The sequence below is a fragment of the Zingiber officinale genome, chromosome 5A, assembly GCF_018446385.1.
Source record: "Zingiber officinale cultivar Zhangliang chromosome 5A, Zo_v1.1, whole genome shotgun sequence".
In the NCBI taxonomy this organism is placed as follows: Eukaryota; Viridiplantae; Streptophyta; class Magnoliopsida; order Zingiberales; family Zingiberaceae; genus Zingiber; species Zingiber officinale.
This window is the reverse complement of record NC_055994.1, coordinates 29,782,063-29,796,442: the sequence shown is the minus strand read 5'-3', so window position 1 is coordinate 29,796,442 and position 14,380 is coordinate 29,782,063. Positions and strand designations below refer to the sequence as shown.

Here is a 14,380-nt window from a genome sequence, read left to right as displayed (position 1 = left end):
GGGTAGAAAAAAAAAGGACAATCAGATGCTACCACTGCAACGAAGAAGAGCACGTTAAGGGCAATTGCCCTAAGTTAAGAAACAAGGATAAGGATAAGGAAAGAAGTCTGTCCAAATGAATAAGTACAAGACTTTAAAGGCGACGTGGGACGAAACATCATCCAAATTAGAAATTGAGATTTTCTCCGAACTTGCATTAATGGCAAGTCATCAAGAAGATGAACACGAAGTAAACTCATCCGAAATGAGCATCGATGAAGGGGAAGCAACATCGGAAGAAAGCAGCAGTTTAGGGGGAGCCACGGACAACAAGATCAACAAGGTAAGTCAGGTACAATCTCTTCTTCCCGATAGAAATGTTTAGATTCATTAAATTATTATCTAAAAATTATTGCAAATTAGGAAAAGAAATTAAAAAATTAAAATTAATTCTAGCAAAATCTTGTACATTAGAAGAATTTGATAAAATAAAATTGGAGAATGGTAATTTACAAAAAGAAATAACATACTTGAAAAATCGTGCACGTTCATTTAATCAAAACAATAAAAGATATAATTTAAACTGATATTTTAAATATCACAAATGACAAGTTAAGAAAATTTTGAAGAAATATATATCCAAAAGATTTTTAATTAATCCAGTAGACTCGAACTTATATTGGATTTCAAACACTTGTCTTAATTAAAAGTTTAATTGGACTTAGGGCTTTCAGAGAGTACATTAGACGTTTAATTTCCTTATGAGACTTTGTCTAGAAAGAGGTTGTTGCTCCAATTACCAAGAAGGCTTAGTGTCTCGCCACAGCCTAGAAGCCAGATATTGAAATAAAATGTTTAATTGACTAACTGATAGAGTATTAAAATTGAAATTAAATAATGCTTTAAATAGTTACTCAATTTTTTTTTTGGAAAAATTCATAAATTTTTCTCTGCAAATTTATTTAACTTAGAAAAATTTCTCAATTTTTTTTCTATTTAACTTAAAGTTTTTAAGTTATTTTATAAACTTTGCTTTATCGAAATTTATTTTATACGTTGCACAAAAACTTAGAAAATTTTTCTGCGTGAAATTTTCTTACTTAGAATTTTTTTTCCCCAACACTTAAAGTTTATAAAATTATTGCAAAATTATTTTTTAATATCAAAATAAGTTTCAAAATTTTTAAACTTGATAAGTTTTTTTTATTTTAAAATCAGAATTATCCTTAGATTTTTCTTGGTACCCCATTTTTATGTGATCAAAGCGGGAGAAGAAAAAGATTAAGTCTAGGGGGAGGTAGATTGATAGATTAAAATTAATTTTTTAATTTTTCACTTTAATTGCCTTTATGTTTATGTTAATTTACCCTAACTTAACTTGGGTTGCTTACATCAAAAAGGGATAGATTATTGGTACCCCAAGGTAGTTTTAATGTGATCAAATAAGTTAAATTAGGTCCTGTTGTGTTTAACCTTGTGTCTAAGTGTGCAGGATCTTAGGAGCACAGGAAGTCGAGCAAAAGACGCAGTTAGGGAGAAGGACGACACGGGAGAGAGCCAACAGACTCGCTGCGTCTAAGGGACGAGGTGTTGCGAAAGAGTACACGAACAGAGAAGGAGGCGCGCAGTGTTTTCGATGGACGAAAAATCAGAGCGGAAGGTTGCTCAAGAAGGATGAAAGTTGGGTTCGGGTGAGTCTTATTCCGGATGACCGAAATCACCCAAGCGAACGAAGCTGGAGCGGAAGATCCGGATCGAGACGAGCAGCACCAAAGCAGAGGACCCGAACCGAAAAAAGTCAACCCCTAAAACAATTATCCATTTTCTTTGGAAAATAACTGGTGTTTTCTTGAGATCGAATAACATTACCAACCACTCATAAAGACCTTCTAGAATCCAAAATGATGTCCATTCGATGGAGTCTAAGTGCATTGCAACCTGATGGAATCCACTTTTAGGGTCAAATTTAGAATAAATCTTGCAGTTACTAACATTTTGGAAGATCGTTTTTATTCCTGGCAGGCTATATTGATCTTTATTGGTAAGGTTATTAAGGCGTTTATAGTTGAACACCATCCTTTCTTTGCCTTTAGTCTCTTTTCCTATCTTCGGATCAATAGTTGTTCCGGAGTTGACAATAATGGTTGTCGTTCGCTGCCTACTTTTACTTGGCCTTATGACTCCTAGTTCCAACAAAGCTTTTGCATGTCTTGCAAACGCCTCCTTTTGCTGGGGAGTTAAGTTTTTTAGTGGCTTGTCTTCTATTGTAAAATCAGGATTCTTGATATCCAGATGACATAAGACTTGGTTCCTGGTCCAGTAAAGTAGGGGATTTCCTCCTAAAAACGCTTGATCTTTTAACCTTATTAATAAAAGTTTAAATTTCTCTTGGAATTTCTTTGACATTTCTTCAGAAGAATAAAACATCATTTCTTTTATCTGTATGTATTCTTCCTCCTCAAGCTCTAGCTCTTCAACAGTTGCAGCTATGGCAACAGAGGGTAAGGTATTAATCGTGGTCAAGTTTTTATAGAATGTTACCACGTTCCCTTCGATTCTGACGCCTCCATGCATTGCCCGAATGAAGTTGCATCTTATGATCATCTGAATATTATCACTGATACTGTCCGAATGCTGAATCAACGGACGCTGGGCACGTGGCGCTCTCCGAGTCGCTGATGGAGATCCCCGGCTAATCGTCCGAAGCTCCGGCGAACCTGCACAGAAGTCGTGTCGGGAAGGAGTTCCCGGCGGTGACCCTCCGACGCTCAAGTCAGGAAAGCTAGCAGTAAAACAAGTGACTCCCAAGTTATATCTTTCGTACCTCCGGCGAAGTATGAGGCTCTTTATATAGAGCGGTGAAAGAGCTCCTGCACGTCCATCGAGGCGCGTACGTGTCCGCAACCCATACCTCGGTATGTGTCTGTCAGAAAGCTTACCTGACCCATACTGCTACAGTCAAAGCATGTCCTTGATGGGACAACGGAACCCCCTGTCATAAGATTTAGAGTATGACCTACATGTGGAACATACCCGCTGTCAGAAAAAGATGTCCCTTGTCCTTTTCCACTTGGTTCCCGAACTAGCGTCCGGCCGGCCGGCCTCCGAGCGTCCGGCCGGCTTGCATCCGCCTTACGTCCAACCAGGCACACACATATAACGGTGTAGGAAGATTCTCGGTGGGGGTGCTTTGTAGAGACTATTAGCAGTATGCTACCTCGTGTATTCGGCCAAGCGATCCGCTCGGCTATGTGATATTGTCCGTTGAGCGCCGAAACCCTGACTTTCGACAGGGCGCCTATAACCATCACCTAGACACCGGCCGGCCGGCCGGCCGATCAGCCCACTCCCTCTCCGGCCGGCCACCTGCCATTTTGACTTCCACGTGGCGTTGACCCCACCGGACAGGGGTCCCCTGTTCTTACAACCGGATCACTTGCCTCCCCTTCAAGTCTAGTCGAAGGAGGCGATTTGTCCGACTGACTGGACTGCGAATTTAGCCGGGCTGATCCTCTGTGCTAGTATCATCCGATCGGTCTGCCGCAGAGATGGCCTTAAAGTGAATCAACAATGGCATTCACTGGATCCCCTCGTGTTCTGCGCCAATCTTCGACATTAAGGCTGAGCATGCGTTCATTAAATACTTCGAATGGTCGAATGCCACGTGGCATACTGCCATCACCGTACAGCGGCGGTGGCATGGTGCTTTGATGTGATCGAAGCGATTCGAAATGGACGGCGCGATGCGCGCTTTGATTCCCGTGACTCGGATCCAACGGTGGAGGCCGCCCGACCTCCACCCTATAAAATCTTCGTTTGCTCCGCCGTTGCCTCATTCCTCCTCACGCGTGCCCCCAGTTATTCGTCTCGTTCTAGAGCTCCGACGATCGTGTTTTCCTGCTTTCGTTGATCTTCGGTGTTCCTCCCTCGATCCTTTTTTCCGTAAGATTCTCCCCTTTTCTTTCTCGTCTTCGATACTTTCTTCACATTTCTTTCCCCAGTTTTCGCTTCCCGAGTGCTCTTTTCACTTGATACCATCTTTCTTCTACCTTTCTGCCTTTTTGATTTCTCCCGCTCGGCTCATGGCTGGTTCTTCTCATCCTGAAGACCAGTCCCTCGGTCCATGGTACACTACCATGCAGTCCCGATTCGAACAGCGGGACTTCGATGTTCTGACAGACAATTTCGAAATCCCAGATGATTTCGAAATTCGCTTAGCCGGTCCCTCCGCTCGGCCGCACAAGCCGCCGCGCGGTCTGCGCTTCCCTGTACATCCGTTCATCGTAGATGTTTGTAATTTTTTCGGTGTGCCGCTCGGCAGTCTGGTACCCAACACCTTTCGTCTCCTCTGTGGTGTTGTTGTTTTGTTCAAGATTCACAACATCCCCCTCCGACCGGAGGTCTTTTTTTATTTCTATTACCCCCAAGCAAGCCAAGCCGGGCACCTTCATGTTCCAAGCTCGACTCGGCTTAGTCTTCTTCAACAAGCTACCTACTTCCAATAAACATTGGAAGGATTATTTTTTCTACATCCGTATGCCCGATCGGGCCAACTTCCCGACCCAGTGGTAGGTCAGCCTACCCCCCACTCCCGAGCTGAAGAAATTCAAGACCCGACCGGACTACCTCCATGCTGCAAATATGCTAGCCGGTCTGCGCCTTGACATCAATAAGCTTCTTCACGAAGGAGTGATGTACATCTTCGGCCTGAGTCCCATACGGACTCCTCTTCCGACCGGCTTCGGTAAGAATTTTACTTTGGCATTTATTTTGATTGCTAACTGATTTCTTTTCTTTCCTTTGCAGCGGACATCGTCATGGATTCGGTGATGGCCGGCGTTTTGAAGAGAAAGGCGGCAGCTCTAGAAGCCGCGGCGGCCAAAGAGATGGAAGCGCTGGGTATCCAACCGGTCGGATCCCATGAAGGAGAGAGCGGGACTCAAGCTGAGTCGGCCGCTCAAGCTTCTCAGCAAAACGTGGCCAGCGGAGCCACCCCCCCTAGAGAACCAACTGCCCCCGAGGAAGGTTCCGCTCGGGAGGAGGAGCAGCCTCTGCAAAAGAGGCGCCGAGTGGAGACTCCGCTGCGCTCGGCTACCTCCGCGGTCCAACCCTCCGACCGGGCCACCGCAGTCGCTCGAGGCAAGGCGCCTGAGATCGAAGCCATTTCGTCCGACCGAACACCTTCTGAATGGGACGAACCGGCTGCTCCAATCGAAGCTACTCCGGTGAGCACTCTTCCGCCTGCTCGTCATTCAGTCCAACGCTCGACCATTCATTCGCAGTTTTCTGCGCCGGCTTCTGATCCCCTTCCGACTGCCGGTAGGACGACCCCCGGTCATGGCCGCACGATTCGGGTTACTCTTCATCTCCCGACTGAAGAGCTGCTGCTAGAGGCCGACCAACCGACTGTGCCCGAGCATACTATCACCCTGAAGGGGCCTCTCGCCGAGATGTGGGCAGACGCTCGGGCCCGCGTCGCCATGATCCCCATCGGGAATTTGGCTAACAGCCATATGCAGCAGGCCACGGGGGTAAGTTTGTAATCTACCAACTTTTGTATTCATTTCTTCCGATCGGCCACTAACAGCTTCTAATTTCTCTCGTCAGAGATGGGTGGAGGAAATTGCGATTTCCAACCGCTTGGCCTTCGTGGATGAAGAGCTGCGACAACTGAAGGCAGCAGTTGGTCCGTCCGGCCCTCAGGGCCCTTCATATTCCGAGCTGCAGAAGAAGCTTAAGAAGGCTCAAGATTTGCTGGCGGCCGAGCAGAAAAAGACGGCCGATCAGGCCCACGCCCTGGCCGAGTCCGAGCGACAAGTCAAGTCGCTCGACACAAAAATAACCTTGGCCACCACTCGGAAAAACACGGCCATTTCCGACTTAGAAAAGAAGAACGGCGCCAATTTGATCCTGTCCGAATGCTGAATCAACGGACGCTAGGCACGTGGCGCTCTCCGAGTCACTGATGGAGATCCCCGGCTAATCGTACGAAGCTCCGGCGAACCTGCACAGAAGTCGTGCCGGGAAGGGGTTCCCGGCGGCGACCCTCCGATGCTCAAGTCAGGCAAGCTAGCAGTAAAACAAGTGACTCCCAAGTTGTATCTTTCGTACCTCCGGCGAAGTATGAGGCTCTTTATATAGAGCGGTGAAAGAGCTCCTGCACGTCCACCGAGGCACGTACGTGTCCGCAACCCATACCTCGGTATGTGTCTGTCAGAAAGCTTACCTGACCCATACTGCTACAGTCAAAGCATGTCCTTGATGGGACAACGGAACCCCCTGTCGTAAGATTTGGAGTATGGCCTACATGTGGAACATACCCGTTGTCAGAAAAAGATGTCCCTTGTCCTTTTCCACTTGGTTCCCGAACTAGCGTCCGGCCGGCCGGCCTCCGAGCGTCCGGCCGGCTTGCATCCGCCTTACGTCCGACCAGGCACACACATATAACGGTGTAGGAAGATTCTCGGTGGGGGTGCTTTGTAGAGACTATTAGCAGTATGCTACCTCGTGTATTCGGCCAAGCGATCCGCTCGGCTATGTGATATTGTCCGTTGAGCGCCGAAACCCTGACTTTCGACAGGGCGCCTATAACCATCACCTAGACACCGGCCGGCCGGCCGGTCGATCAGCCCACTCCCTCTCCGGCCGGCCACCTACCATTTTGACTTCCACGTGGCGTTGACCCCACCGGACGGGGGTCCCCTGTTCTTACAACCGGATCAATCACCAAGGGTCATTGGAAAGATGTAAGTATAGAGGATTCTAAATATGTTTTCCCCTATAAACATTTTCCTTGGTTTGAGTTTTAATCTGGCGGTCTGTTAAGAGTTAATTCCACTGAAATGTACCATGAATGCATTTTCTTCTAGAGCTTCTTTTGGTACTGATTTCTGGTCCACACAACAAGTGATCGCTTCAGTGTCCAAGATAGCCTTTAGTGAGAATCTAAGAAGTCCAGGAATATCCATTTCCACCGTCAAGTTGTATAACATATTCTTCACCAACTTAGGTCCTTTGATTTCCTGAGCCGCTGTTATGTTACTAGTAGATTCTTTATATAACACACTAGCAACTTCAGTAGCCAGCTCCTTTCCTTTTTCAAAAGATTGGAAATCTCCATAATAACCCGAAATAGGGATCTAACTACAGAATGAGAGATCTTTAAGACCTCCTAAAAGCAACATCTTTACACTCTTGCTCTAGAAACTTGTAAGCAAACATTACCCTTGGAAACACTCCAACCGTGAGGCTCGGGTATTTTGTGTCAAAGGCCTCTTTGATTTTGTTTTCTAAGTCCCCTAGCATTTTGAGCCATAATTTTTCTGATAATTCAGGCCCAGTAAATAATCTGTCAGTCTTTGATGCCAGCTTAAGGTAGTCGTTCATATATTTGACAATATTTTTCTTGCTGTTGCAAGATAATTTCTCAATGTCTTTGTATGCTGCATCTTGGATAGTTGTTGAGCCTGTGGTTGGGTCTTCTGAAGAGAACACCCTTCTCATCTGGGAGAGAATGTTCTGAGTGGCCTAGATCGAGCTACAATGCGTCCATAGCTCTCCCAAGGGATTTCCATGCTGAGGCTTGTTGGAACTTGGCCTCGTCCTCTTGGCTTTATGACGCATCGTTGACTGGCTGCTAAGTCAAATCCTGCAGCACCACTAGATTTTTACTGGGGTAAAATTGCATTATGATGAATTTTTTGTACTAGCACAAAAGGAGATTCTTTTGTTGGTTGATCATGGTATCCTTCATCATCTGTGTAGACAAGAACACCAGGAGCTTGCTCCACTAGGACTGCTAGTGTCTAAAAAGACTCCTCATCACTCTGCATCTCCTCGTCTTTTGTATTATAATGAGGTGGTCTTGATGAAGGTGCAGCCGTGTAATTATTGAAGCTTAAAGAAATCCTTCCATCCATTAGATTTCTACTATTTACTTCAGAGGGTTGCATGGGAATGCATATTTGCATGGATTTGATAATCTAGTTCAATCCTTGTAGACGGGTAGTGGAATACCTACTTCCCGGTAGTGCTTGTACTCCTCGGCTAGTCAAATAATCCATAACTCCCTGTATTTCGTAGGCAAAGCCTACGTTAGGGGTATTAGAGAGCCTTCCGACTAATCCTCTAGTAATAAGAAGGTTAGCTTCACCATTTCTTCATTGTTCATAGCCTCTGGTAAGAATTGAAACATGAATATTTCTGAAGAAATCACCAATAATTAACATTATGTTAGGTATTATGTATATTAGCTGGCTTCCTTGTGTGAGGTCAACTTCCATGGTTGCTAAAATTGCTTGATCACCTATCCACCGATTGTCCCTAAAGACAATTAAAGCCATCGTTCCTTCTTCCTGCCTATAAAGTGTTTGAATTCGTACCTGTAAGACGCTGAGATGTATATACTACATCTTGCTTCTTTGAAGCTGGCTATAACTTTCTTCTTGTATAAACATTTGGTTCAACTGGTTTCCTTCAGTTACCAATATAGCCTCTTCGGAGCGATGCACGTAAACTCGATGATGTGTGTCATCCCTTATGGAGTGGTACAATACTTCCGTAGGGTCTATGACCACCTTTTCTTGCATAGATAACCTCAACTGAGCCTAAGGATCTATGTGTTGTTCGAGAGTATATTTTGGAGTGGATCCTCCAGTTAGGCTTCTGCCAAGTCTTCTTATTGCTTGCTGCAGATTATACATCCTCCTATGATTTCTTTGATACTCTCGAATTTGGTCTTCAAAGAGGGGAGTCTCTGACTCTCTGCCAAGTCTTCTCGTTGCTTGCTGCAGATTATACATCCTCCTATGATTTCTTTGATACTCTCGAATTTGGTCTTCAAAGAGGGGAGTCTGAGTTGAACTAGAAGGTTGCTCAGTAATTGCCCTTGTTGCCATCAATTCTTTAGTTTCTCCCGCTCTTCCTTCAAGATTTTGTAAGGGTCTTTAAAGACTCTCAGCTTGTCTCTTCCTTCTCTGGGGTTTTCTGGGCCTAAAGACAAATTCTTTAGTTTATCAATTAAATCGTCAGATATGAAGGTGGATTGAACTCCCCCTTTGTTTGCTCGATAAGTGTCTTTAGATCCGCCTTTATGTCCTTCAGGTCTTCAGCTATTTGCACCAGCAGCTGAAGTTGCGTGTTATTCTGCTTGATTATCGCTGAGTTTCCAGAAACAAGACTTTGGAACTCACTTGGTTTCACAAATCCAACAACAGGGGATTCGATCTGCTCTGTGTGGCTTTGACGACGTCCTTGTAAGAAGACGTGCTTTTTGTAATTAATACAGCTGTTCATGAAATGGTCCACTTCTCCAGTTTATGGAGCAAGTTCTCCACTCTTTCAAGCTTCTTATTAAGCTCCTCGATCAGTCGTAAAGCTTCTTTTTCAACTAGCTTTGGTTGTTTTGTTATCTCCGCAACTAATTCTTTAACTTCCTGCTTTGTTAATGGTCTATTTTCTGTATAAACAATTGTCAGATTTTTCAAAGCAATTTTCAATTGTGAGACCTCTTTCTCTAGGTCTTGACACATTTCAAGTATTAATTTAAAGTTTTTCAGATGTACTCAGGAGGATAAACAGGTTTTGTCACGGACTATAGCAAAATTATTGGCTAATTGTTTTGTGGAAACCGTGGTAGATGAAGTAAGATCCAGGTACTTTAAGCCGGATGTTCGGGAGTTATTATATCACTCATGAATTGCCCTTTCCCAAGTTTTCGACATCTAAGTCATACAGGTCTTAGAGAGGGCAGTTCCTTACAGGTTTTGCTCACGAAGTTGTGCCCTTGGACTTACGGCCTCTGCCTTGCTGCCAAGTTAGGAACTCCTCTTTTACATTACCTGATTTGCATAATACCAACACTCCAAGAACAAGTAGGAACAAAGAAATCGTAAACCTAGTAAAAGCAAAACATGAATGAATATTAACTCCTTCACTATACATGAATGACTATTAACTCTTTCACTATACATGAATGAATATTAACTCCTTCACTATACATGAATGAATATTAACTCCTTCACTCCTTCCTTCGTACCCTGACGTTAAGATTAGTGAGCTACCATGATCATCTCTTTAAAACTAGCAGGGTGTTGGCGAGCGGGGTGTTGCGAGTGCGCACAAGAACAGAAAGAGGAAGTAATAGGAAATAAGGAGAAGAGATGTAGAAATTCACAAATTCATATTACTTCACAGCTTATTCAAATCCAACATTTCTTATTCCTACACTAAACAGTGAGAGCATATGAATGACCTAAAAAGTGTACAATGCCGATGAATTAAATTTAAGGGTGAATATTTTATTCTTCACGAGTAAGACAAGAGAAACCATTGATTCAATGTAATTATTAAGCTAATAGGGAACCTCATTGAACTAGTTATGCTTCTGGGTTTAATTGTCATCTATATGAGAATCACAAGTTTAAACAACTTCAACCATCCATCTTTGGATTGATTTGGATGCTATGATCAAACGAAAAATGCAAAAACAAGCTTAATGATAGCTCACAAGCTTGATTTAGTTTACATGACAAAAAGTTAACTGAAAACAGCCAGCATGCAAATAGGTAATTGCATTAGTAAATGGTTCGATTTCAAAATATGTTTTTTGCAAGTATGTAGCAGACAATCTTCTTACGCAAAGATTCTGTAAACACAAATTACTAGTGACACTACCAGTGCAATTTAGCTATGGCGATAGAACAAGTGAAAAATTCTTGTCATGTGTCTATGATATATCTATATATATATCAGTAGGCATAAGAGAAAAGAAAAACAATCATTTTTTGTTATGCAGAACTCGGGAGAGAGAAAGTTTACATCACCAAGGAGAAGCATATCCCGGCCTTGATGGAGGAGATCTTGATGCTGAGCTTCCATCTCTAGAGAACCTTGACTTCTCTTTAGGAGTGCTAGAAAATGGGCTAGACCCACGATAGCTTGCTCGAAGAGTCTCATCCACGGAGCTAGAAGATTTGGCAATGGCTCTTCTCACAAACTTCTGAGCAGCTGGAGAAAGAGTTCGCACATTTGGGCTGGCACTACCTCCTCTGGCAGGTGATGGCAGTGGCGGCTTCTTAAACATCTTGGACCTTTCCCTCACCTTTCGTGCAGCTTCCCTCGCCAAGGAATGAGCTTTCACATCTCGAGACGAAGGCAGTGGGATTCGAAAATGAGGCCCATCACTACTTCCTCCTATATCAACAGGTGACTCCTCGAGGTCCAATCTCAGTGGTGTTCCCTCAATCTCTCCCCACGTCATGAAGGGGGATTCATCGACACCTGGAGCAGGGGAAGGCGTCCTGACGAAGCTGTATCCATTCTCAGCTTTCTTCGTGGAATCCACATACATGGGGTTTGGAGTCTTCCTCAAATCTTCCAAGTCATAGTTTTTTGATTTCTCAGCGTCTCGATTAGTAAACGACCACGCAGCACCAGCAGGAGTGTTGCCAGCGACAGGGGTATAAAGGATGGCAGCCGCTTCCTCGTCCTTTGTCGGCTTGGATTCGGGTGCTGATTTCCCATGAAACCGGGTGTTGGAGCGGTCGATCTCCTTGGTGAGACCCTTCAGGCGCTCGGCCCGCTCCTCCTCCGTCAGTGGCGCCTCCCCCTTTTCTTCAGGATTATACATGAGGAGATTCTTAGCCGTGTATTTCCAATCCTCCAACGTGCTCACAGGTTGCCCAGAGGTGCCGTACCCATCAGTTATCCGGTCTCTCTTCTCCTCTTCTAGGGTTAGTAAAGCTGGTTCCTTCTCGCCTTCCAGCAAGTGGGCGTACTTCTCCCTCTTCTTTCGATTGACTTTCTCTAAGATCTTAGAAAAGCTCTCGTTGTCCTCGCTGGTGTACCGGCGGAGGAAGTCATCCAGTGAGAGAGAAGTGTCGATGTCAGCCAAGGGATCATCAGGCGCGGTCTGAGCGGCAGGGTCGCCGGAGGCATGATGGGTCGAAGGCGTGGAACCGAAGGGGGTGGCGGAGAAGGAGGGAAAGAATGATGACCCAGGGGTGCGGGTCCTGGAACGGCGAGCGGAGGCGGTGGCAGCGCCTGATCCCCCAGCCGCTGCTGCGCGGCGCTCGAGGATCTTGAGCTGGGCGTCGCGGATGAGGACGGGGTCGCCAGATCGGACAGCCTCGAGCCAGTCGAGGCGATCGCGGAGCTTGGGGATGTCGGGGAAGAAGTCGCGCTCGACGATGCGCTCTATAGCAGAGACGTAAGATTCCTCGTCGAGGACGGTAGAGCCACGCTTCCGAGGGTTGACGACGGTGGAGGAGGAGGAGGGCGTAGCTCCATCGGTGTGTAGGGTGGAGGCGGATGGGGGAGTCGAGATCTGGCGAGGGGAATGGCCGGGGGAGAGAAGCATGGTTGCTCTGCGATTAGGGTTTCGAAGGGAAAGGGAATGCGGATGGATTGGGGCAGCGCGCTGTGCCCGTGGAGGAAAGAGTATCAAAGCAAGGGTAGATATTAAAATAAATATATTAGGAAGGTTTTTACAGTAATTTTGATGGAAATTGTTATAAAATAAAATAATTCTTATCAAAATTATAATATAAAACTAATTAATAATATTGAATTAATTTTTATCAATTTAGAAATAATTTTTAACTATTATTTTAACAAATAATCTTGATTAAAATTATTTAAAACACTGTTACCAAAACAACTACAAGAGTACTGGAATAAGATATTGAACACAGGCGTTGCTCGATTCCGGCGATCCTACTTCGCCGGAGGGCAGAAGGTAACGAGATACCGCGTCGCCGTGCACTTGTTCAAGCTCGTGGCGTCGTCGAAGGCGTAGCTGTACGCGCGAGGGCAGAGGGACTTGAAGATCCGCGAGAATAGAGTCGGCCTGCACCTCGCCGGCGAGCCGTACTCGCCGGTGCAGCAATACTTGTCGCTCCGGAGAGCCAGGCAGGCGCTGTTACACCCCACCACCCGCCCTCCCCTCTCCACCACTAGCCCCGCCGGGCAGCAGGCGTTCAAGTCCACGTCGCACACCGCGACGCCGCACCCGGCCCCGCCGCCCACCGGCGTCATCGACAAAGGCACGTTGAATCCATCCACCAGGCTGACGTCGTAGAAATGGAGCGACGAGGCGGCCGTTCCCAGTGTCATCTCGACCACCGTCGCTGGCGGGACTCCCCACGCGCCGGCGCAGCGCAGGCCGCCGCCGCAGTCGCCGGTGGCGCACGATCCCCGCCCGCGCTCGTCGAAGCAGCAGCCCGTCCTGCCCCACAGCCGACCCGACCAACCGGTAGGCACGTCGAAGACTGCTTCCTCGAAGGCGGCGAGGTGGAAGCCGCCGTCCCTGGGGTGGTCGTGGCCGGCGTTGCCGAGAGTGCCCGGCCACACGCTGTGGTTGCAGTTGTTCACCAGAATGAGCTGGATTTGGTCTGCGACAACGACAACACAGAAACATGATCAGTACTCCATCAAATTAACATCATTTTGAAGTTATTGTTATTCTGATTCTGAGATCCATGCACACTGACACGACGACGAGACGAACATCCAAAAGGAGAAGAACAAAACAAGCACTTTCTGCGTCGCCATTCTCGATGTTAACACCGCTGTGCCAGTCGCCAGCTAGAACTCTGTTTTTATAGTGGCCAAAGCTCGAAAATTAGATGCATTTTAATGAATCTTTTTTTTTTCGAAATTAATTTCGTAATCACCATTGGACAGTGCTTTTCCTTCAATAAGTGCACCATTGATTAGCTTTTATCTGCCTTTTTCTTTATAAAAACGCAAAGAAGAAGGAACTGGCGATTGCCAGTGGCAAATTTTCATTAAAAAAATAAAAAGAGAGGGAAAAGGAAGATTAAAGTTTCAGACATGAAGATGATCAGATGCTTCCTGCCTTGGTGTTTTTCTGCATCATGATTGCCTTGGTTACATTATTAAACACGAGATGATTTCTGATCGACACTCAGTTATCTTCCAAGTAAGTTTGGTAAAGAAAGTCGTATGCAATTCCATGTTATTCGACCAATTTAGTGTTTTAAGAGCAAGAGTCAAGATATTTCTCCAATAATTCGTTAAAAAAAACAGTCAATGTCAACATGGCAGAGGCTTCAATAAAAAACATGATAGAAATGATAGAAATAAAAAAAAATAGAGCATAATTATTTAGATGATGTCAAAAATTTATTTATATAAATTATCTAATTAATAATAAAAAATATTAAATATAACATACAATTATAATAATAATAATCATAATAATGAATATAATAAATTTAGAAATATTATCTTTTGTTGTCCATCTTTGATTATAATGACAAATATGATAAATCTCAATTGATTGAAATCAATTCAAGATTATTTTCCATAATTACTTTCTTTGTTGTCATTACTATAAACTTAACGGAAGTGTTCGAACGTTGAGTTTGATTGCTAATTT

The 14,380-nt window shown here is 45.0% G+C and overlaps 2 protein-coding genes across 2 annotated transcripts; both read right to left on the bottom strand.

The window, feature by feature from the left end:
• Window positions 1-10,539: 10,539 nt before the first annotated feature.
• LOC121980377 (splicing factor ESS-2 homolog) lies at window positions 10,540-12,416 on the bottom strand. The gene has a single exon (XM_042532389.1). It carries the CDS (start codon window positions 12,335-12,337, stop codon window positions 10,799-10,801), a length of 1,539 nt encoding a protein of 512 aa, XP_042388323.1. The 5' UTR covers window positions 12,338-12,416; the 3' UTR covers window positions 10,540-10,798.
• Window positions 12,417-12,605: 189 nt separating this feature from the next.
• LOC121982729 (thaumatin-like protein) lies at window positions 12,606-13,581 on the bottom strand. Its single transcript, XM_042535826.1, has 2 exons — window positions 13,470-13,581; window positions 12,606-13,370 (listed from the first exon to the last, which is right to left on the bottom strand). The coding sequence occupies exons 1-2, from the start codon at window positions 13,528-13,530 to the stop codon at window positions 12,694-12,696; spliced, it is 738 nt and encodes a 245-aa protein (XP_042391760.1). The 5' UTR covers window positions 13,531-13,581; the 3' UTR covers window positions 12,606-12,693.
• Window positions 13,582-14,380: the final 799 nt, after the last annotated feature.